Source organism: Zeugodacus cucurbitae, chromosome 4 (genome assembly GCF_028554725.1).
Source record: "Zeugodacus cucurbitae isolate PBARC_wt_2022May chromosome 4, idZeuCucr1.2, whole genome shotgun sequence".
Lineage (NCBI taxonomy): Eukaryota > Metazoa > Arthropoda > Insecta > Diptera > Tephritidae > Zeugodacus > Zeugodacus cucurbitae.
Window position 1 is genome coordinate 39,035,949 of NC_071669.1, and position 22,791 is coordinate 39,058,739.

General features: G+C 35.4%; 1 protein-coding gene across 4 annotated transcripts; it reads right to left on the reverse strand.

Annotated features, from left to right (window-relative positions):
• Positions 1-1,175: 1,175 nt before the first annotated feature.
• LOC105214408 (la-related protein Larp4B) lies at positions 1,176-19,139 on the reverse strand. Of its 4 annotated transcripts, XM_011187797.3 has the most exons (14): positions 18,883-19,139; positions 17,996-18,776; positions 17,378-17,580; positions 13,927-14,746; positions 13,567-13,816; positions 13,344-13,484; positions 13,008-13,244; positions 12,348-12,936; positions 11,618-12,270; positions 10,138-10,798; positions 9,118-9,981; positions 7,862-8,893; positions 6,772-7,749; positions 1,176-5,638 (listed from the first exon to the last, which is right to left on the reverse strand). In XM_011187797.3, the coding sequence occupies exons 3-13, from the start codon at positions 17,388-17,390 to the stop codon at positions 7,529-7,531; spliced, it is 5,481 nt and encodes a 1,826-aa protein (XP_011186099.1). In that variant the 5' UTR covers positions 17,391-17,580; positions 17,996-18,776; positions 18,883-19,139; the 3' UTR covers positions 1,176-5,638; positions 6,772-7,528. The 4 variants fall into 4 exon arrangements, with proteins under 4 accessions (XP_011186099.1, XP_054084590.1, XP_011186097.1 ...); XM_054228615.1 differs by lacking the exon at positions 17,378-17,580 and having other exon boundaries at positions 17,996-19,139; XM_011187795.3 differs by lacking the exons at positions 17,378-17,580; positions 17,996-18,776; positions 18,883-19,139 and adding an exon at positions 15,274-16,477 and having other exon boundaries at positions 10,138-10,795.
• Between the last annotated feature and the right edge of the window lie 3,652 nt (positions 19,140-22,791).

Consider the following 22,791-nt stretch of genomic DNA (forward strand, 5'->3'; position numbering starts at 1 on the left):
TTTTAATTTTTTAAAGCTTCTAAGCGGTGTAATATATAATAAACGAAGTATTTATAATGAAACCAAACATTCAAAACTAACCACGCATGTTGCATATCCTCAGGCGCTCTTTGAAATGTGTATTGAAACCAAATAAATATATATGTACATATATGAAAATAAAAAATATTTACAAATTATATTTTTAAGTGAATTTAAAATTAAATGCAAGTAAATTAATCAATGAAAATGATTGCAATTAGAAGAGAGTTCGTGGTCTAATTACAACTCGCGCTACGAGATATACGATATATATACAGTTCCTTTAACTTCGTGGTTGACTATCTCCAATAAAGTAAACTCTATTACTCATTCATTATTTGAAACAAGTTCCTTCAGAGGCGCTACATTGGTTGAAGTTGGACGGAAGGGTTGATTTAATTAGAATTATCCTGTAAGTTATCATGTTCCTACCAAATATATCGTTAAATGGTCAAGAGTCATGACTCAGAATGCAGAATAATGGTTTACGAAAATTTTTGTTGAAAGACTTTTTAAAGATAGATTGGAAGGTTAGTGAACGGTCTAGAACGGGGGTTAAGTGCCCGCTCTAAGCGTAGCTTATAGGCGGTTGTGAAAACTATATGGATACTTCTATATATATACATATATCGGTATAAATATTACCGTGGATTTTTTATTTTTATGCGCTTATGATTTCAGAATTTATCAAGATGTCTTGGATGATGCAATTTATTTCATTATATATCATTATATTTACTAACAAGTAGTGCTATGGACATATGTATACTTGAATTGCTTTAAAATGAGGAATAATCAAAAATAGTCAAGTGTGTTATTTCGCTGAACAACTACAAAATATAACTTTTTACAAAGAATGGCCAGCAAATAGAAAATAAGAAATTAAAAATGATCAATAAGGGGACATAATTCACCGTTCCACACTGCACCGGTTGACGTCAACACTCAGGTGAGAAATAAAGAAATTCGTATACACAAGCGTTCTTCACCTCAACAGTGGCTGGTGAAATGCAACTTTTCATACAAACTACAGGACACATTTCACATCTACACTTTCCCTTCAACGTTTCTTCTGGTCGATTCGCTTGCAGATTATGATAAATTAAGGTAATCCAACCCATAACCCACCCAATAAATAATTATAAACTGAAACGTATAGTTGAGTTGGCAATCAACTTATGCAAACGCTTTATTAACTTAAATAACAACTGCAGTAGCACGAGTATAAGTGTTAAATTATCAACTTTTTTTCTTCTTTCTGTGTTTTCAAAATCCGTTATTTATTGTATTAATTATTCTTCGGTTCCATGTAGGTGTATGTGCGTGAGCTTTAGTAAAAATTTAATTTGAAAAAAAAAGCAAAAAGTCGAAAAAATGGAATGAAGTAAAATAAAAATAATTATTAAATTAACAAATATACATATGCATATAGCTACGAACATTGCTTTTGTTGAAAATAAAGTTATCATTAAAGTAATACATCAATATTATTTAACATAGTACAGTGTTGGATTTACAAAAATGTTTTTAAGGTATTCAATTTATTATATATTATACAGTTACAGTTGCTGCAATAATAAGAATCGCTTCAACCAAACAAACAAATCATTTTTTCAAGCATATAAAAACCAATAGTTTCTTACAGGTTTGTCATTTCGGGCCACAACAACAACTACATGCCAATTCCACGCCTACTTACAGTTACACTTCACTGCTTAGCAGTACGACTACTCCCTTTTGTTTCTATATCCGAGCTAACTTACGCAAGTACTTTACTAATTGTACGCTAAGTTAAGGTACATTCAAGAAGAAGAAAACAAAACAAAAAACATAACAAAATCCTTTTCCGCCAATTTCGCGTGACAATGCAAATGAATGTATTTCTATTTATTGTATTGTTTGTTTGAATGTTGTAGAACTAAATTTACGTGTTTATACATATAGATATCGCTCGATATTAAAAATGGTTACAAATATGTATGGTTAAGTGTGTAGGTGTGTCATTTTTTTTTCGGTGTATAACAAAACAAAAGAAATAAACATTAGTTTTTGCACATCTATATACCACATATGTATGTATATACGTATGTGTGTGTGTGTGTGTGTGCATGTTACAGTTGCAAGCACATATTTGTTCATTAATAGTTTTTCATTTTGTTTTAATGCTTGTCAAATTACATACATTTCTTGTGTTATGCACATTTATACATGAGACATATAATATGTTTATGTATGCATATAATTTTCTGTTTAATAAATACATATATTTATGTACAATACATATGTATATGTACATACGCGCATATGTATATATATATTGTTACTTATATAAATTAGTAAACTTATTGTAGAATATACGAGTACAATTTAACTTATCATCTACAAAATAATTTATGTTCACATTTGAACAAATTTAATTTCAGTTTTGTGTTCTTTTATTTATAGAAATATATTTATGTATTTAGTCTATATATATATATATATATATATATATTGTTTGTTTGTTTGTTGCTTAAATAACTGCATCCTCCGTTTAAGCTTACAGTAGACCACATCATCATCGTCAAAACCACATTTGTGATTTGGCACAATACACACATACACACTAACCCGCGCTGTGACGGCATGTGTGTCATCAACCATAACTATGGATGAATGCAACGGCTACACCTTATACATATATGTATGTTTGTACATATGCATATGTATGTATGCGAACTTCTACTACGCACTAACAATAACAAATCTACACTTCATTATATTGCTACGGGTTGGGTTACTCAGTATTTTCATGTTTTTGTGTCTGCACAACAAAAAAAAGTAATAATTTATGTTTAAATAATTGTCAATTAAATTTCGATGCTTCGATTAAGAATGGTACATATATATTTTCATATTCATATAATACTTATGCATTAAACTCCAATTAATTTATTCATTTTACATACATATGCACATGGTTATACAGTTAAAGTACTATATACTATATAAATGATATGACTAACTCATGCTTTGTTCTGAATTGGGCAGAGTAAAGAAATGAAAATTCACCTAAACTTTGCCCTTGAGTTTGAAAGTACTACGCGTGAATACAATAATTTACATATAAATACAGAATAAGTGCGCAAGGTCGTCAGCTACAATTTCAACTCAACGTCAAAAGGTCCTATTAATAATTATATGTTGCGAAAAGCTTCTTTAAAGAACCATTAAAAATACATACCCGACCCCGAACGTCCAACAAATCCAATATTTTATAATAATAATGGTGTATAATAAATATTCAAATTCAATGACTTAACGCTAATATTTGTTTTAACAACTTAAATTTACAAACGTAATGCAAAAATGAACAATAGTAAATAGTTTAAATAGTTTAAGTAAGAATGTAACCGAAATAAAAACGCAAATGTATTAAATAGCGAAAGAATTCAATTTTTTTTTAAGAAAATAAGTTTAAATAATACTAATGTCTAGTGGTTAAATATTAGAATCAATCCATATTCAATTACAACCTAAAGAAAGATCAACGTTTTTCAACCAAAATTAATAAAAAAAATTTCAATAAAATTAAAAAAGTAATATTTTATGCAACAATATCAAAGGTAAAAGCGAAAACTTATTAAAAATCGAATACATTTCGGTATGTGATTCACAGAGACATGTATAAATAATTCGTGTAAGCTGCCAATGGAATCTATGTGAGATTTTTAAAATCACAATTTTTTGTTGTTTGTTGTTGTAACTAACTAATTTACCAATTTACACCATACCATTCAGTCGTTATTAAAAACAGAATAATTTAAGTATAGAAACAATGCCTTTAATATAGTCGCAGAAGATGAAGAAGTCACATAGAGAGAAGATAAATTGAATTGTAATTTTTTTTTATTTTTTGTTTTTGTTAAGTAATATTTGTAACAGTGAGTTGCAAATAGGAATCCATCATTGAACTTGTAAACTTGGAAACTAAAAGTATTTTTGCATAAAAAGTGGACAAATGAATACATCGAAAACGTTTCCAAGTGCTAAAAGCCAGGCTTATATGCGAGGGAAATGGCCATTTGAAATCTTCATATTTACAAAATTAAAAGTTCAAGAGCGATTATAAAATAATGTTCTGAAATCTCCACTAAAGGTTGTCACTAATTTTTCTCAACACTTAATTAGTTTCGTTTTCACTCACGCACTTTAGCATAACATATTATGGCACATTCGATTTTGTAATTTATAAGTTTTGTTATTCGTTTTTTGAATTTGTTAGTGACTTCGCCTAAATATTTGTTATATTTGTTGCTCAATCAGTTTTTCCTAAAGCACTACAACATTAGTTATTTTTTTATCGTTTACGCTTCAACTCGATAAGTATTTACATTGGAATTTGTAAGGCATAAAATAAGTTAAACTAAATTAAAAATATAATAACAATATATAATAATGCGACGTGGATCTATAGCCAAGTAAGGACTGCCACTTAGCAGCATTCCCAAAACTGTGTGGGAATGTTCTTATGTTGTTGTAACAACTAAAACAACGTTTTAAGGATAGACTTTTACTTAAATTTGTGTGCAAATTCAGCTCTATCTAACATATCACTGCCATCAACCAATATAACTGCTATAACTAAGCAAAATAAAGTATTCAAACAAATTCTGGCCTTTTTTAATAAAATGATTTCGCTGTTATGCCTACTGCAGATGATGGCCGAAAATTAATTCACTTAAGCACAATTACATTGTACAACAGTGAAAGCTATTTCATTAATTTTACAAATGATAAATCTCTTTTTTTTTACCGCTAGTCCAAATACATATGTATATTATTTTCTTTAAATTAAATCTTTAAAATTAACTTTCTTATTGCTTGCTTGCGTTTCGTAGGCAACATAATAATATTTTTCCTTCAACTAAAACACATACTGTGTATTATGGCCTTTGAAACAACATTCATCCTACATCCCTGTATATAATCTGATTTCATTCAAATTCAAATTGTTTTCAAAAATAAAATAATAATAGTAATTAAAATTAAAACTGAAACTGAAACTGAAACATAACTCAACTTGTTGCACTCCACTAACACTAACATATCGGTAAATTGTCGTATTTCAATATTCACTGTAATATGCCTAACTACAAATTTAATATATATATATATATAGTAATATCGTTTATACCTTTATAAAACTCTACACAGTCACGTCGGTGTATGTGTATGTGTGTTTGCTTCCAACATATTCTCTATGTAAATATTTCGCTTTCAATATGTATATTTGCATACATATAAACATTACTTACAACTGTAATGCGTACATGAACATAAATATCGACATATATAATCATTATTAGACTGATAGATATAGTTTAAATTAATTAACCTCCCTATGTACAAAAATAACGCACATCGTTTCGTGTTTGCCATGCCACGCGTTTGCCTTTGCGTCCGATTTGACATTTCGACATTTCGTTTATCAATTGCTTAATAACTAAGGTTAAGTTCTGTTATAGATATATGGTATATTGTTATAGTAATTGCAATAAGAACAATTTCTGACTGCTCCTCTGTTTATACATATCCTGCGAATTGTATGCGATTCGTCTGTATGTAACTAAAACAGCTGGAAAGAAGTAAACAAAATCTTGATTACCACATGAACGCCAATGACTTGTGTGAAAAGAACCAAAGCAAATGAAACGTCTTAAATATTTCTCTAATTTAAGATTATTATTTAAAGCGTCTAAATTGCCATTAAATATACAGTCAAAAGTTGAGTTCAATAGAATAGAGCACAGTGAGCAAAATAAGTTTACGTACACATCTTTTTCAAACATTAATGATCAGAAAATCAAACTAAAACACACCGTAATAGCAATTTTTTTATACAATATTCAACGATTCTATTAAAGTTATATATTTGGCGCAAAAAGGCCCTTCATTTCTTCCGGGATTTCAATTTTGTCAACAAAAAAAAAAATTAAAATCACACCAAAAGACTTGTTTTTTTCTTATCGTTTTTGGGGGCAATCTAACGGTAATAAATTATTTGTGTTTAAAACTATTCAATTGCTTAAAATATGTTGCAGGTGAATTTTATTTTTGTGTCAAACATCAAAGTGTAAAGTCGAAATGGGGCGTGGTCGTGAAATTCCATTTGAGACTCGGAAAATTATCTATGACTTGTATTAAATGGCGAATGGAGCTCGTGCAATTGGCCGAATTAATAACAAACCCCTATCCAAAAGAGGTGACACCACACGGTGAACGTAAAATCCTGGGAGCAATACAGGTAGACCCAAGGGAATCAGCACTGGAAATTACAGAAGCAAGTATTACGCAGTTCAAAGTGTAGCGTGCAGCCTCAAACCATTCGAAATGTGCTTCACAAGAAGGGTTACAATGCACGAACAGCACTCAAAAAACTTTAATGCCTCTAATAATACGTTGACGAAACTGACTCGTTTTGGGATAACGTAGTATGGATAGACGAGTCAAAATTCAACATTTTTTGTTCGGTTTTTTGCGTTTTTTATATAAAAGAAATTATAGATTTAATTGAGTTTCTACCAAAAAAACAACATGTACGTAAACTTTTTTTGCTCACTGTATATGGAAACCCTCGCAAAAAGTGCTGCTATTCTCTATTCTCTCTTTGTGGAATTATGTCATCATGCCAAATTTGGTTATGAAATATTTGAAATTAATATAAATACATATGGATATATATAAATATAAATACGTTTTGTGACTTACCATATTTCTGTATATTGTTGTTCCACAACGTTAGTTCTATTCTCATTACAATTAGGTTTGTGAATAATTAATATCATACAAAACAATTGTTGTACAGTATTATTAAATTAGTAGACTTGTTGCATGCAGCAGCGAATCTGGCGGAGCGTAGCATAGTCAAGTAGTTATTTATAGCTACACAAACTACTTGCAACTATAATTGTGTGTTGTTGTTGATCGTTATTAGCAGCTCAATTGCGTTTGGCGTTCAAGTGTGTCCATTTGAAGTGATAGTAGCTTGGATTGCTATGGTTTGTGTTTTGTCAGCCAAACAGTATTTTAATGGAACACAATAATTTCAAGGCGTTGCAAAACGGTTCACGATTCAAATTCAAGTAGATTCACACACAAAATTTTGCCAAAAAACTCCATCTCTCTCACATTCATGTATATTTTTTTTTTTTCAATTTGTAAACACCTCTTACGAAAGTCGCAGAAATTCGGTTAGTGTTGCCTTTGTATGTGTATATTGGTGCAGAGTTACATAAAATAACGAGCGGATACTTTTCCTGCTGCTACATACGTAGGCAATGCCGAACATCCTATGAGTGTCTTTTCTTTATTCTACTTTTGTTGCATGTTTGTGTTTTGAATTTCGGAACTTTGCAAGTGAGTGAGCATATGTGTGTTTAAGCAATTGTGTGTATTATGTATGTGTGTGATTTGCTCTTCGTAAGCGAAATATTTCGTTTCCTTTGGTGAACATCCCAACTGTAGATTAATTACGTCCCGACTTTCGTCCGCTACTGCTGCTTTCGGCAGTGTCGTGTCGTTCGCGCACATTCTTCTCTTTACCATCGTTGTTGTTGCGATTGCGCGCACTCGCACTCGTTACTGTGGATGGGGTCGCAGCACTATTAGTAGCGACCCCGCTACTGCTAAAGCCACTGCTGCCACTATTATTGCTGCCGGTGCTTTGCCGATTCTCGCGCAAAGCATCTGAAATACGAACACAAACATGAGTTTACATTGGAAAGCACAAATTGCACAAAAATTATCATTTCTTAATTTCAGTTATGCAACAAAAAGTATTTTGTGCATTTTGACTTACCTTTATCTTTGGAAATTTCAGCTCGTAATGTCACCACATTACTCCCACTGTTGATCACAGCACCTGTGTTGTTGCCGCCACCGCCACTGCCGCTATTGTTGGCCGCTGCAGTGGCGCCGGTGGCTCCACTCGTCAACGCTGGGCTAACACCAGTCGTTAAGCCGCGTTGCTTATCAAAGCCTATAGGTTTGTCGTTTTGTTTCTCCACATATTGCAGTGTCGGAGCAGCAGTTGTAGAGGGCATTGCTGCCGCTGCTGTTGTCGCCGTCGCCGCCCCAATAACAGCACTGACCGCGCCCAACGCTCCACTATTGCTGTTAGCAGTCTCATTTTTATTAATGCTCAGTGTTGCAGTTGACAGTTCGCTTTTATTGGGCACAGCCACAGGTGAAGCATTGCCGGAGGCTGAATTCTCCGCACTCTTGTTGCCACCATCGGCGACGGCGCGCTCCTTGTGATGTTGCGCTACTTGCGCATAGCTTAAGCGCGAGCTATTATTATTTGTCGCACTTGTGGCATTTGCCGAAACGGGTATGCCCGTCTGAGCTGCCACAATGTTTTCAATTGAAGCAGTGTTGGTGGATGTCGAAGCGTTTTTATGCTTCGTAGCATCTTTTGGCGTTGCTTTTTTGGCGAGTAGATCTGCAACTGCAGGCGGTTTCTTGTGGTTGCTTAGGCTGCAATCGGCGAAATTCGTGGTCATGGTAGCAACACTACAAGTGACCGCTTGTGGGCCATTGCTATTGCTACCGATGCCACTGCCTCCGCCTCCGCCAGCGCCGGCGCCACTGCCGCTAAGCGCACCGGCTGCAGCCAATGTTGATGAAAGCGCTGCATTGGCACTCTTCATCACACCGCCCGTAGCGGGGTTTTGAGCGCTGCTGCCACTACCGCGATGATTGTGTTGCTGGTGCAGCTCGTTGTTGCCATTGCTATCGTTGGCAACATGTTGCTGTTGTTTGCATCCGGCTTCTTGAGTTGTCGCGGAAGCAGACAGATCCTCAGTCTTGTTTATCGGTTTTTCACCAGTGACTGTAAATGGAAATTATCCTAAATTAATTAAGGCATTTATGGAAATATGTACAAATGTACAGTTACGGTTATACCATTAAAGGTGTTCAACTACAAATAAAAACGAGTTTCCAACATTTCACTCGCATCTACCGAGCCGTTTTAAAGTATGATAAGTACTTTTCACGCTCTGAGCGATTGTTAAAATTTCATTTAATTTCTCTATCACCATTAGTATATCTCACCAGTATTACTGTCGTATGATGTATTGCCGCCAGTCAAACTATAGGCATTGGTTTGTTTGGATTGTGTTGGACACTTTATCACAGTGTTGTTGGATGAGGAGGCGGTGGTTGTGTAGTTTGCATTAGCATTTGCATTCTGTTTATTCAATGTCGAGGATTTATTGTTTGGCTTTGTTGTAGATGCTGATGGCGATGGATTTGGGTCATCAGCAGCAAAAGCACCTTCTGTAGCGATGATGGACGTTGTTGTGGTGGGACTGATGGTGGCACTAGCACCTGTATTGCGTTGATAGTTTTGTTGTTGTTGTTGCTGTTTATTGTTGTGGGCGGAATCTTTACGAGATTTAAGCTTCCCATTGCCACCTGTGCTAGCGCCAGAGCGTACAACATCTGCCAAACGGTTCTCATTGGACCAGCCACTGCTGTTGGCGACGCCACTGGCGCTGCTGTGGTTTTGCAGGCTGTTGCCAATGCCGCCAGTGCCACCGCTACCACCACCACTGGCATTCGCTGTTGCACCTGCCGCTGCAACCGTTGAGGAACTATTAGTTTGCTGTAGAGCAATAGAAGGGCTCAAACACTGATTGTGTTGTTGTAGTGGTGGTTGTTGTTGCAAGTAGTTTGTCTTTTGCAGTTGCACATCAACACCACCACTTACGCTGCCGTCATTTCCGCCACCGCCGAAAGACTGTGGTTGTTGTTGTTGTTGCTGAAGCGGTTGATGCTGTTGATGCTGTAGTGCCGAATTCGCACTTTGCTTGGTATTAGACACTGCAACATTATTGCAGTTACTACCGCTACCGTTATTTGTTGAAGCCGCACCGGTAGACGCTAACGAGGAGGAAGCTGTAGACGACGATGTCGCTGTTTATATTCAAAAAAATTAAATTGAGTTATAATACAAGTAATGAAATGTGAATTATAATCAAAGAGACTGCTCTTTTTGGATGATACGTGCATTAAATAATGATATACTCATTATTAAAGGAGAGAGAGAGAGAGAGAGAGAGATAGACTAACCTGGCAGTGGTGGGAACGCGGCTGCTTCTAAATCGAATTGTGGTGGTTGTGGCGGCGGCACATGTTGCTGCTGCTGCTGCTGAGCGTGATGTCCATGACCGCCACTGCGATCATTGCTGCGATCGCTTATGCCATGAGCACCATTCGTGCCACCTCCACTGAGGCCACCATTGCCACCGCTACCCGCACCACCACCTCCACCTCCACCTACTTCGTGGCGATGATGATGGTAGTGATGCGTTGAGCCGCCCGTATGATGGGACGATGAATGGTGATGATGGTGCTGTTGCGATGTACCGCCGCCACTATGGTGATGGTGATGAGATCCACCCGAATGCTGCGAGTGATGGCCCATGCCACCACCGCTATTATAGTGTGGATTATAATTATTGCCTTTGTAGCCACCGCGATGTTCTTCGCGGTGTGAATTGTAGCTTGAACCGCCGCCATGATGCACACCTTCACCGCGCTGACCATGATGTGCACCGGCACCGCCGCCACTGCTTTGTGACGACATTGGATTATTATTACCCGCATTTGAGGTTAATTGCAGCGTATTGCTGGAGTTGGACGATTGTTGTTGGGTTTGCAATTGTTGCTGCTGCTGCTGTTGCTGTGATTGATGATGTGTTGATACGCTACCACCAATGTAGGCTTGCTGCTGCGAAGTAGAGGATTGAATGAATATTTTTGCTTTTTGCGTATTCGCATTGTTTGTTGTGCTTGTTATTATTGATGATGTTGTTGTTGTAGCAAAATTATTACTATGATTATTGTTAGTAGCATTAGCATTAACATTAGTAGAAGTAGAAGTTTTAGTAGTAGTAGTATTAGTAGTAGTTGTATTGGTGGTGATAGTAGAAGTGGCAGAACTATTATTGCTAAATTTATTATTATTATATTGGTTGTGGTGGAAGCTGTTGTGGAAGCTATTGGACATTATCTGGGTTTGATTTGATTGGCTATGCTGCTGACTTTGGTGCTGGTTTTGGACATAGTGTTTGTGCTGGTTTTGGTTATGGTTTTGACTTTGACTTAGTTCAGTTTTCGTATACGCATTGCGATTCGGACTCGGATTCGGGCTCTGATTCAAATTCATGTTTCGATTCTGATTGGGACTTGCAATTACGTTTAAATTTAAGTTCATATTATGATTGGAGTTCACCGCATTGTAGTTATCGTTGGCAGTGATGACTGTCGTGGTAGTGGTGGTGGTGGTGATGGTGGGGTTGCTAGTAAATGACTGCAATCCGCCGCCATGCTGACCTCCGCCTTCCCCACCTCCAACTCCGTCCCCTCCTACAACTCCACCTCCCGCAGTGTCAATGCCGCTGGTATTTTCAATGCATCCAATGTTGCTGCCATTGCCTACATCGAATTCTACACCCATATCGCTTCCACTAACTCCAACTCCACCACCTACCCCAACAACATTGTGCACGAAAGTGCTATAAGGCGTATAAAATGTTGTTATACTGACCCCACCGCTTACTCCGCCGGCGCCAGCACCAAGTCGAGTGCTTGGCGAATATGTCATAACGCTGCCGTCGTCATCACGTCTCCGACGACGATGTCGCGTCTGCGTCCAATGCATTTGCTGCTCCTTCCCCACCACACCGCCGACACCAACAGACGACGACGTCGCCAGCGACGATGTTGAACTAGACAAATTACTTCTGCTGTGTTGCTGTTGATGAGGATGAGATGATTGCTGCTGCTGATGCTGCTGTTGCTGCACCATCTCACCACTAGTACCCATACCCAACACACCGCCATCGTCTTGCAGATCAGCAACATGTTGACCATGTAAATGTTGTTGCTGTTGCTGCTGCTGATGATGGTGATGCTGCTGCTGCACCGACACGGTGGGCGTAGCATGCGTAAAGGAAGCATGTTGCAAATTGCTAGATGCAGCGGCCGCTACAGCCGCAGTTGCGGAAGGCAATTGGTAGTGATTTTGTGTTGTGTTATGTGAACCAGCAGTCACAGCATTCGTCTGTTGTTGCTGCTGAGACGACGCATGGTGATGGGAAGGGCCGGAACTCGATTGTGTTTGAGTTCCATAGTGTATGTGACTCGACATGCTGCTGCCACCACCATAGGACTTATCCATAGATGATTTATTTATGCCACCTTTTCGAAATAAATGAAAGTCATTTAAAACCCACGTTCGTGACATAAAAAAATTGTTGGTAAAAATCGAAGCTTACCTCCACTATTTTTCATACTATTGTAATGTCTTGAAGTATTTTGTGGCTGTTGTTGTGATTGTTGCACTTGCTGCTGCTGCTGCTGCACTTGACTTGAAGTCGTCTGTTGTTGTTGCATTTGATGCTGAGGCTGTTGATTTTGTTGCTGTTGCGATTGTTGTTGCTGTTGGTGCGGGTCCATTATTGTTGGCACAACGCTAACTAAACTACCAACGACATTGCCGAGCGTAGCGATCATGCCCGGTAAGGGTTGAGATTGTTGTTGTGTAGTGTTACTACGCAACTTGTTGCGGCCACCACCACCAGCACTGCTGGTGTTATTGCGATGGTTATTATAGCGACCGCCGCCGCTTTGCCCTTTCGATGACGCCGGCAATGGCGTAACCGACTGTTGTGGAGCAGAGGTTGTATAGGCTGTGGGCACAGCAGCTTGTGGTGTCAAGCCATTGGTGGCAAACACATTTCCCAACTCATAAAAATTTTGTCCGTGTGCTGTGGTAGCGGCTGCTGCTACTGCCGCAGCAGCCGCCGGTGGCCACGGTGTTGTTGCAACAATACCAGGATAGAATTGTTGCTGCTGGAACGATTGCTAAACATGGAAATATTTCGTAAATAAAATTTTATTAAAACCATATACGAAAGATAAACAAAAACACTTACGAAAATAACAGGGGCATTATAAGGTACTGAGGCCTGTGTCATAGCGGCACCATTTGTGGCATACACAAACCGTTGCGGAGCTGTATTGTATGCAACGGCAGTTGCTGCTGCATTAGGATCATATACCGCAGCGGGCGGCGAAGTTATGCGGAACCCATTTTTCAGTGGTGGAACCGGTGCTATTGGCAGCCTATTTATGAATGGTTTCGCTTTCATTCTAGCCATTATTGGTTTTCCCTAATAAAAAAATTAATATTAACAATATTAATGAGTCGTTTAAAATAAATATTTCATGGTTTTCATAGACATGTAAATTATATTGTGATTCATATTCACCTTGAACATCTTGACATCCTCCCTCAAATATTTAAAAGCCTTCTGGGCGTCTTCGTCCGACTCAAAGGTTATATACCATGAATTGTTGCCCGCAAACTCACATGATATGACACGTGGACAATTCTCGTTATTAAATATGTTCTGTAAAGAAAATAATTAGTTTTGGTTTCAAATTGTCTTTTTTTAAGCAAAAAAAAAAAAAAAGAAGTCACGGATTTATTACCTTAACTTCTTCTACAGGCGTTTTTTCGGATATTTCACGCAAGATGATAATGCAACGTTTGTGGTTTGGGCGTACACGCAATCCGTCCTCGTCTACTTGCACATTTGGCGACTCCCTAAGGACTTCCGTTATGAGATTGATATCCTTTGTAAGCTTCTTTACAAGATTAAAATTTGCCACAGTTATAATGGGCACGTACTGATCGCTATCCATTTGTGTCAACAAGTACGTATCGTTGGCCAAATTTTCCCTGTGTGCAACAAGTAGATTATGTATTGAGTGTGTTAATTTACAGAAATCAATTGACAATAAAAACATCGAACGACAATTATAAATGCTTTCTAATTAATGAAATTGTACCTGGAGAAGTAATATTCCAACTGTGTGGAGAGCATATGTTTTAGCTGATCTAAGGTTAGGCCGGAGTTGTCACCTACATTAGTATTGTTGTTATTTTGTTGCTGGTGTGGCTGATGTTGTTGATGCGGTCCATTACTTATGCCAATAGAATGTTGTTGTGGGTGATGGGTGCCGACTGAAGTAGGCGTACCAGCCATCGAAACATCCACCCCTATTAAATTCGACCCAGCCGCTACTGCGGACAATTCCTCCTGTTGTCCGTAGCACACGGTAGAACCGTCCTGAGCAATTGTGCCGTTCATGACGGCGGCCGCGTACTCTGCACTATCAATTGTTGTTACGGTTGGTCCGCCAGTAGCAACCTGTGCCACTGTTTGTGGTTGATGAGCGTATTGTAAATGTGCGGTCTGATGTGTGGCAGTTGGCACCGTTTGAAGCGGGGCACCAGCACTAGCGGTTTGCTGTGTGTGCGGACCGGCTACGGCGGCAGCAGCAGCAGCGGCCACAGCTGCACTATGTGAATGTGTATGTGCGTGTGGATGAGTATGCGATATTATTTGTGTATGCTGATGTTGGTGTTGATGCTGACTGGGTGGAGGTGCAGCGGCTACTTGCAGAGCTTGCGGATGTGGTGGTTGTGGTCCTGTGGTTGCTATCAAAGGAATATGTGTCGCGGCTGGTGCTGCCAATTGCGTCGTCGGCCCGTAAATATTAGTAGTGGCTAACATAGCTGTTTCAACGGGAACATGTGCATATATAGTATTTGCAACAGGTGGTTGTAACTTGACTGCATCTCCATTCATATATACATAACCGCCAGCTGCAGGATAGTAAAAATAATTGAATTACGAATTGAAATGGTTTATTAAAATTGTTATAAATTAAAAATTATAGTATGTATAAATTAGTATGTATTACTATATGCAATTATAATATATGAATATTACAATACCTAAAGAAGTTAAAAAATTTATTGAATTATATATCTATATTATGTCAATTTTTTGTATTTGAACGTGGTAGTTCCAATGAAATATTTGTATTAGTGTAATGCTCTAATGACTCATATACTTTCTAATATAATTTTTCAATTTTAATTTATAGAAACAAATGCAATTATTTCGTGTATTTTTTTCTTTCAATATTATTTTTATACCTTAAAAAAACTTTCCTATTTTCAAAATGGTATAGAAATGTTAAAGCTAATACGTATGTGAATGAAAAAAGAAAACAAAACAAAAAATGAAAGAATCGTGGTCTTTGGAAAAATCATTAATGTTCTTGTGACTAGAAATGCGAGCAGCTGTTGGGCTTATCTTAGTACACATAATTTAGCAAAATACAAACCCCACAGATATTCCATATTGTGCGATATATGTAAACTTCAGAATGTTCACTTTTATTAAAAAGCTTTACCGTTGCTGCCGCTTGACTGACCGTCACAACGCACGCACCTACGCACAATATGTACGTTCAAGTGCGCGCTTTATTTATTGAAAAATCGTATGGATGCACTTAACAAGATTATTTGTTCTAATTTAACTTCGAACCGCTTCGTTGTAGTGTTTACTTTAATTGCTGATATTAAATTAGTATACTATTCATTGTCGTCAAATCAGAAGTTGACGACTGACAGCCACCGCCTTCGTCGTGCTGTCGACGTCCAAGTTTTTTTGCTCTCCCTAGTTGTTATATTATTTCAACCTTTTCCGCTTGATCGGTAGAAATTTGTCGTCAACGTCGCGGTGCCAACGTTGGTGTTGAAAAACTGCTACCGCAATCGCTAGCAACGTTGCTGCTTCGTTTGAATGACTTAATTCTAGTTCTCTTTTATTCAATTGCCTATCTTTCTTTTTCGCTTATCCCTTGAAATTATCGCTTGTCCAACTTTTATCCTCTTTCTGTACGTGGTATTTTTCGAAGTCTCTAATTTTCCTCGTATGTGTTGTGTCTAATTTTCCTTCTATGCATTTTACTTTACAAATTAATTTTTTTTTTATTCTCAAAACGCACTTTATTCAAATGCATTCAAGGCAAGAAGATGAAAACTGCAAAATACTTAGCAATAACCGAATATTTTCATCTTCGTTTTCCTTTTCATACAAAATTTCTTTTTTCTTCTCTACATAGCCTTGTTGCGATGTAGCTAGCACTTTTTTCACTTCATCAAATCAGATTTCAATCAAATGCGCATACGTTTTTTCAAAGGAATTTAATTACAATTTCAAGAATTGTCTATATATATTCACTTCGTGAATAATTCTACACAATTTTCACTTGATATATTTTATTTATTTCTGCCACAATTTAGCGAAAATTTTTGACATATCATTAAATAAGTCAGTCGCCGTTTAACTTTCGCCCCGTTTCAATAATCACTATTCCTCAAGCTCAGAACGGCCAGCAAGCAAAATGTTTCTGACACATATTGAAACGAAACGATTCAGTGTTGCTAACGTTACAATTTCAAAAACATGTGCACGGGTGACCGGTGTTGCATGATAACAAAGTCACAACACCACACCAAAATTATTTTTCCATCCCAAGAACAACCGTCGTAGGCATATCCCATAGCGGGATTCCCCGTACTACTATTGATAAGACTACCGATAGTTTTATCAAATAAAACTATATAAAAATTAAATATTTGAAAAATATGAACCCAAAGATAATATTTTGCAGTATTTTATAATTAATAGTATATTCTGTCTGTAGGACTAGTATTTATCATTAGTAAAACTGCACGTTAAAGCGCATATGTACGAATGTATGTATGCTATGTATGTATGTATATAGGCATTAATGCCTTAGGGTAAGGGGGCAGGTATGTATGGACATTTTTGAAGATACCTAAATGGTAATGATAAGAGTTCCACGTATTGACGATTTTACATTGAAAAAGAGAGGAAACTACAAGAATTATATAACATATAAATTATTTGTGAACAAACATAATTCTATGAGATACATATTTTAAGTTAAACTTAAAAAATATCTTATCAGATATGTAAACAAACGTAAAATATTTTCATAGATATCATGTCATACCTTATTTACGACATTTCTTCTATTATCATATACTGACATGTAGTGTTTTCAATTCAAATAGCTACCACTACTATATCCAAAAACTAATTAAAACTTTTTATAATATATATTCATTTATTTATAAGTAAAGTCATAAACTAATCAAAAATTATTATTAATAACCAATTTTAGCCCTTTATAATACTTGACTACTAGTACCTTTATAATACTAAAATATAGTTTATCTACATACATATATATATGAACGTATCAAGTATGCTTTTTTTCATGAATACAAGCGTGTGTATGGTGTATAATGCGTTAAAGTAATTTAATATAATAATTCCAAAATTATATAGTTAAATTGAAAATGTAGGACAAGGATTGGACGTGACATAACCATTATGGGGAAATGCACACTTACCACCAATATCCATTCCACATACAACGTTTTCTGCAACAAACGAGTAAATGATGATGCCTTTTGTGAAAAGTCTAGCTTTTCACGAATTCTACCTTACGGAATTGATGCAGCAACGCACGTTGATCAAAAAGAAATAAATCAATCTTCGTTGAACAGTATTGAATCTTATATTTTTTTCTTTTGAGACATTGCAGCTTTTACCACTTTTTATAAAGAGAAAAAAGAAATATATGATATATTCTAAAAGTATTAGCAAAAATAAATATTATAATACTCCATTTCCAGACGTTATATTATAAGTACAATTTTAACAACTGGGAGTCTTAATGTTTAAAATTAACATATTCGTTAACTGAAGTTTAGTTTGGGTCATACAATGTCTAGCCGAGATCTTTAGAATTTGCTTATCTAAGGACTCAAAATAAATTCGATTCATCGTTATCTTAAAGAATGAGATATGTATTACAACAACACAGGAAAGTCAATATTTGTTGTTATAGAAAATGTCATGGATTCTTAATTTCCAGACATACAGAATGGACTTTTTAATCAAGAAAATTTCTTGTTATAATAAAACTTACATATTTAGTAGTTTCTAAAAAGGGTATGTTTACTTACGTGTTTTCGTGTTTTTCGATGGTAGAATCAATTTTTAATCAGGGATTCCAATGATAACACAAACACTATTTTTTTGTATATATTGTGGGTATTGAACCGCACGATAGCTAATGTTTTTTCTTTCTTGAAAAATTTGGCTATTTACTAGAGTATTTACACATACATTTGATGCTTTTAATTATTTCACGATTTTGTTAATATTTTTTCGTAATAGAACATAAATCACTTTCGATAGTTTAACACATCACTTTTTTATAGATCTTTTATAGAGTATCTAGCAGAAAATGTGTTGAAACCACTTGTTCTGTATTGTTTTTTTTTTACAGACACGTAATTCGAGCCATCAATGAACACTTAAAACACACATATATTCACTTATTTCAAGATTCACCAATGTTCTAAAGATTTTGAAAACATGTTATATTATGTCCGTACATTGAACCTCACTTCTTCAATGTTAAAACTACAATGTTTAATTATTTTATTTTAATGCAAAGGTAAGTTATTTTTGCTAAAACAAAAGCCGCTACGTTTCGTTTCCGTTTTCACGTTTTGGCAAATTCATCTGACTTTTCATTTACCTAAATTCTTTTCGCCTTTGTTCGCTTCTTCGGAGCACTTTTGCGATCAACAGTTTCAAATATTCCGTTTCGTTTTTACTGTGCCAATGCAACAAGATGAAGTGCAAAGCAAATGTATGAATAGCTACGCGCTAGTGTCAGACTGTTCAACTGTCAAGTAATCAACCCGGTAGTATTAATGAATGTCGGTGCAAGTGAGACTGCAATATACAAAAATAATACAATGCACTAACCAACAAAAGCGACAGCGGTACAACGAAAATTCAAACCGTATTCACTTTCATCAATGACTTATCTACGATTTACCAAAAACCGCCTTCTTTATATTCCTTTTCTTCTTTATCTTCTTATTTCGTACACTGAGATACTTTTCGAGCTTTGATAATTCCTTCTTTTAGCATTCAAAATATCACAAATTTATTAAACACGTTGCATAATGATTGCACACATTGCGATTTATTATTTTCATAATTATATGCTTATCGCTGATTTAGAATCGGATATTTCGAAAGAATTGCACCCACAATCACGACACAAGTGAGCGTAAACTTGATGACAGTGAAGAGAAAACAGAAAAGAAAAATAAGAAGAAGTAGAGAAGCAAATAAAACAGAGATGTTACTTTACACTTTTTTTTTTTAAATAAAAACGAATTACAGAATTCATTCTTAAATGTACTTTAACTTTGAAAATAAAGGTGATTTCTTTAGAAATAATATCTATTCTAGTAATTGTGTCCAGTCTAGTCTACTCTTCGCTGGCAACGAATTACTACAGATTTGGTTATTATAAACATTTCAAATTTTCGCAAAGCTCATCATTTGCTTTTATTATTTTTTACAAATTAACTATCTTAATTGAACTAAGCGAAAATTTATTAATTGCTATACAATTATTGAATTAAGCAATAAAATAAATTTAGTACCGGCGATCATAATAGGGAGGGCCATTTGTGGTTCGAAAAATTTCGGAACGTGCAGGGACACACCTTTAACAGGATTTATGTACGTATCTCATAAACTACTATAGTTATATTAAGAAAACTGACAGAAGTTTCTTTTCACCCTGGTACAAGGTGAGGCTGGATGAAATCAGATAACATCCACCATACACCTTCCTCTAATTAAAAGTACTATATAACTGCCTGACTAGTAATGTCGGGAGGTTTTAGCACCGTCCACACTTATGAAACAGTAAATATGTATCTCCGCAGTTATTCGAACAGTTTAAACCAAATTTAGTGAATAATTCCTAAGGACGTGGACAAAATCAAACTTCAACACCGCCTACTTCCCTTATGTCGGCATTATAAACCTGACATTCTCTTTTACAATAGATACATAAGACATCAATGTAGGTTCTAGAGTATGTAAATCTTTAACAAAATGCGGTCAAATTCCGTCTTCAACCGCCAAAATACTGAATATGATGTACAATTTTCTCAATAAAGGAGGAAGCAGATTTTCATTGTTTAATCAGTCTCTTTTGCATTACAATAAATAGATAAACATCAATATACATACATACATATTAGGGCTCTTAAAATTATTCGATTAACCTGAAAACCGATTATTCGAATATTCGGTTTGTAACCGTTCGTACAAATATTGACCGGTTAGTACCATTCGATTAGGCGCAATGTTACGACTATTCGAATAATCGTTCTACTACGGTTATTCGAATAGTTATACTGTCACTATTCGAATAAATGAAAACTGTTTGAAATCCAAACAGCTTTTGATTTTTTAAAGTTTCCGCATTCCAGCCATTTTATCAGAATCAGAGAGGACGTTCTCCATTGCTGGAAACATTGTGGCCCCAACGTAGAAGCTGCTTGTAACCAACAAATGTGAACCTTTAAACTTTCTTATATCAAAATAGACGTTTTATGAAAAATACTGATTTAATACATTCGCCCAGTTAAAATGGTTAAAAACTATTATGTTTATTACTTAATGGTACTCGTGAAATCATTGTTATTCTCTGCATTTTAAAGCAAGTTAATCGTTAGTTTTAATGTATCCCTTTTTCAATAAAAATTAGAAAATTAATGAACTTGCGTCTTAGTCGACAACGAACGGTTAACCGAATAGTCGATAACTGACGACTATCCGAATAGTGCAAACCGAATATTATTATTCGAATAATAGCCTATTCGGGTAATTCGGTTAGTCGATTAGTCGAATACCAAGAGCTCTAATACATATGTATATATGTACATATTTCAAAAAATATAAAATTTGAGAATTTCCATCGGTAAATTGTGAAAATAGATTATAATAACGGATCTTGATTATACATTTGTCCGCTACAATGAATTATGAACATTTTAAAGAATTTAAAGGAAGAATAAAGTGAAAATAATAAATTCATTTTATATAATTAAATAATAATCTTATGTACATACATATATATGTATGTACATATGTATTATAATTTTCAATAATTTTGACAAAGCTTTGAAACAACATATTTGAATTATTTGTCACAATTCAACTGAATAACATCATTTTTGAATCTTCGAAGACGGTACAAAGTATTTCTCATAAGGGATGAAGGTCAAATATATATGTATATACATATACTAAATATGATGAATACATTTCATAAATAGTATGTGTATATATATGTATATGTATGTAAAAATAGTTGTTGCAGTTCATACATAGTTTTGTAATCCCTGCCCGTGACAGGGCCTATCCCACATATTTCTTACTCGACTATTGTATGGCATTAGCGGGCTAAAATAATATAAAGGATTTAACGAAGTGTCTTTACAGGTAAAAGTTCAGTTTAACACAATTCCCGCACTATGCCGATATTTTCGGTAAAAAGGTATTAGCGTTAAATTTCTGGAGAAGAGCAAATGTGCAAATATTGGTTTCCACATATAATCTTTACTTTAATATACATACATACGCAGGTATAGAAATATACAGCAAGTTGTGATTATCATTCAAAATCGTAACTTGTCAGACTCCAGCAACATGTTGCACAGAGTAGAATAGTTCGGTTTACCAAACAATGGTTTGTGACATCTAAAACTATACTAATTGTATATTTATATCAAGATGATAGGGATAACGAGACGAGTGCACGTACTCTTGGCAACATAAATGAATTACCTTGGCAACATAAGAGGGTTGGTATTGGCAAACAAAATGTCGTTAAGCGAGAAGTTATAAAATGTTATAACTAAGCCACAAATTAAAGTATTCAATTTTGCACAGAATGTAATGCAATGTGATCGCAGTGTGGAATCGGTCTTCAGATAAATCTTGCTAAAGTGAGCGTAGCATAATAGGTTATTTATATATAAATACAAGGTCTGTTAAAAAAAAACGTCAATTTTTCAATTTTGCGGGCTACTTAGTACATTCGATTATCGGTTTTCATACTCTCGAACATGTTGCAAAGAGGGTATACTAGTTAGTACTGACATAACGGTTGTTTGGAAGTCATAAAACTAAACGAACTAAACCCTATATCTAGGTAATATAAGCGCGTTTTCTTTTTTCGAAAATGCTGCCTTCTAAATATTTCAATATTATACACATGCTGCATACCTCTTTGAATGTGTTCCATTTTCTACATGATAAAAGAAAACAAGTAAGGAAAGGCTAAGTTCTGGTGCAACTGAACATTTTATACTCTCGCAATTTATTGAAGAAATTTTTATTAAGATAACACACAAATTGACCCATAAATTCGGCATAAAGTTTAATAGATTAACGGAAATCATCATATATAGTTTATGAGGGCTGAGGTAATTCCTGAACCGATTTCATTCATTTTCACCTGCAAGGTACACTATATCCAAGACTATATGCTCACTTAATTTTGGTAAGATATCTCATATATTAACCAATACATATATGCGGAAAAACCTATACTTAGGTATATGGGAGCTAGGAGATGTTATGACTCGATTTTAATAAATGGAACAGAGACAGACTATTTTTGGAACAGAGGCAGACTATTAGAAGAAAACAGTTTCCTCTGAATTACATTAAATTATCTGAGAGATGGGTAAAATTTACCCTTATGCGCTTAGTTCAACATGTTCGATATCTGGAGCTTTGTAAAGTTATAGTCCGTTTTCGACAATTCTTTCACAAGTGAAGCCAGAGATGATATGGACTATTTGCGTAAAATTTTATTACGCTATCTACATTGGTTCCTTATGTATATATTATAAAGTGAAGGAATAAGATG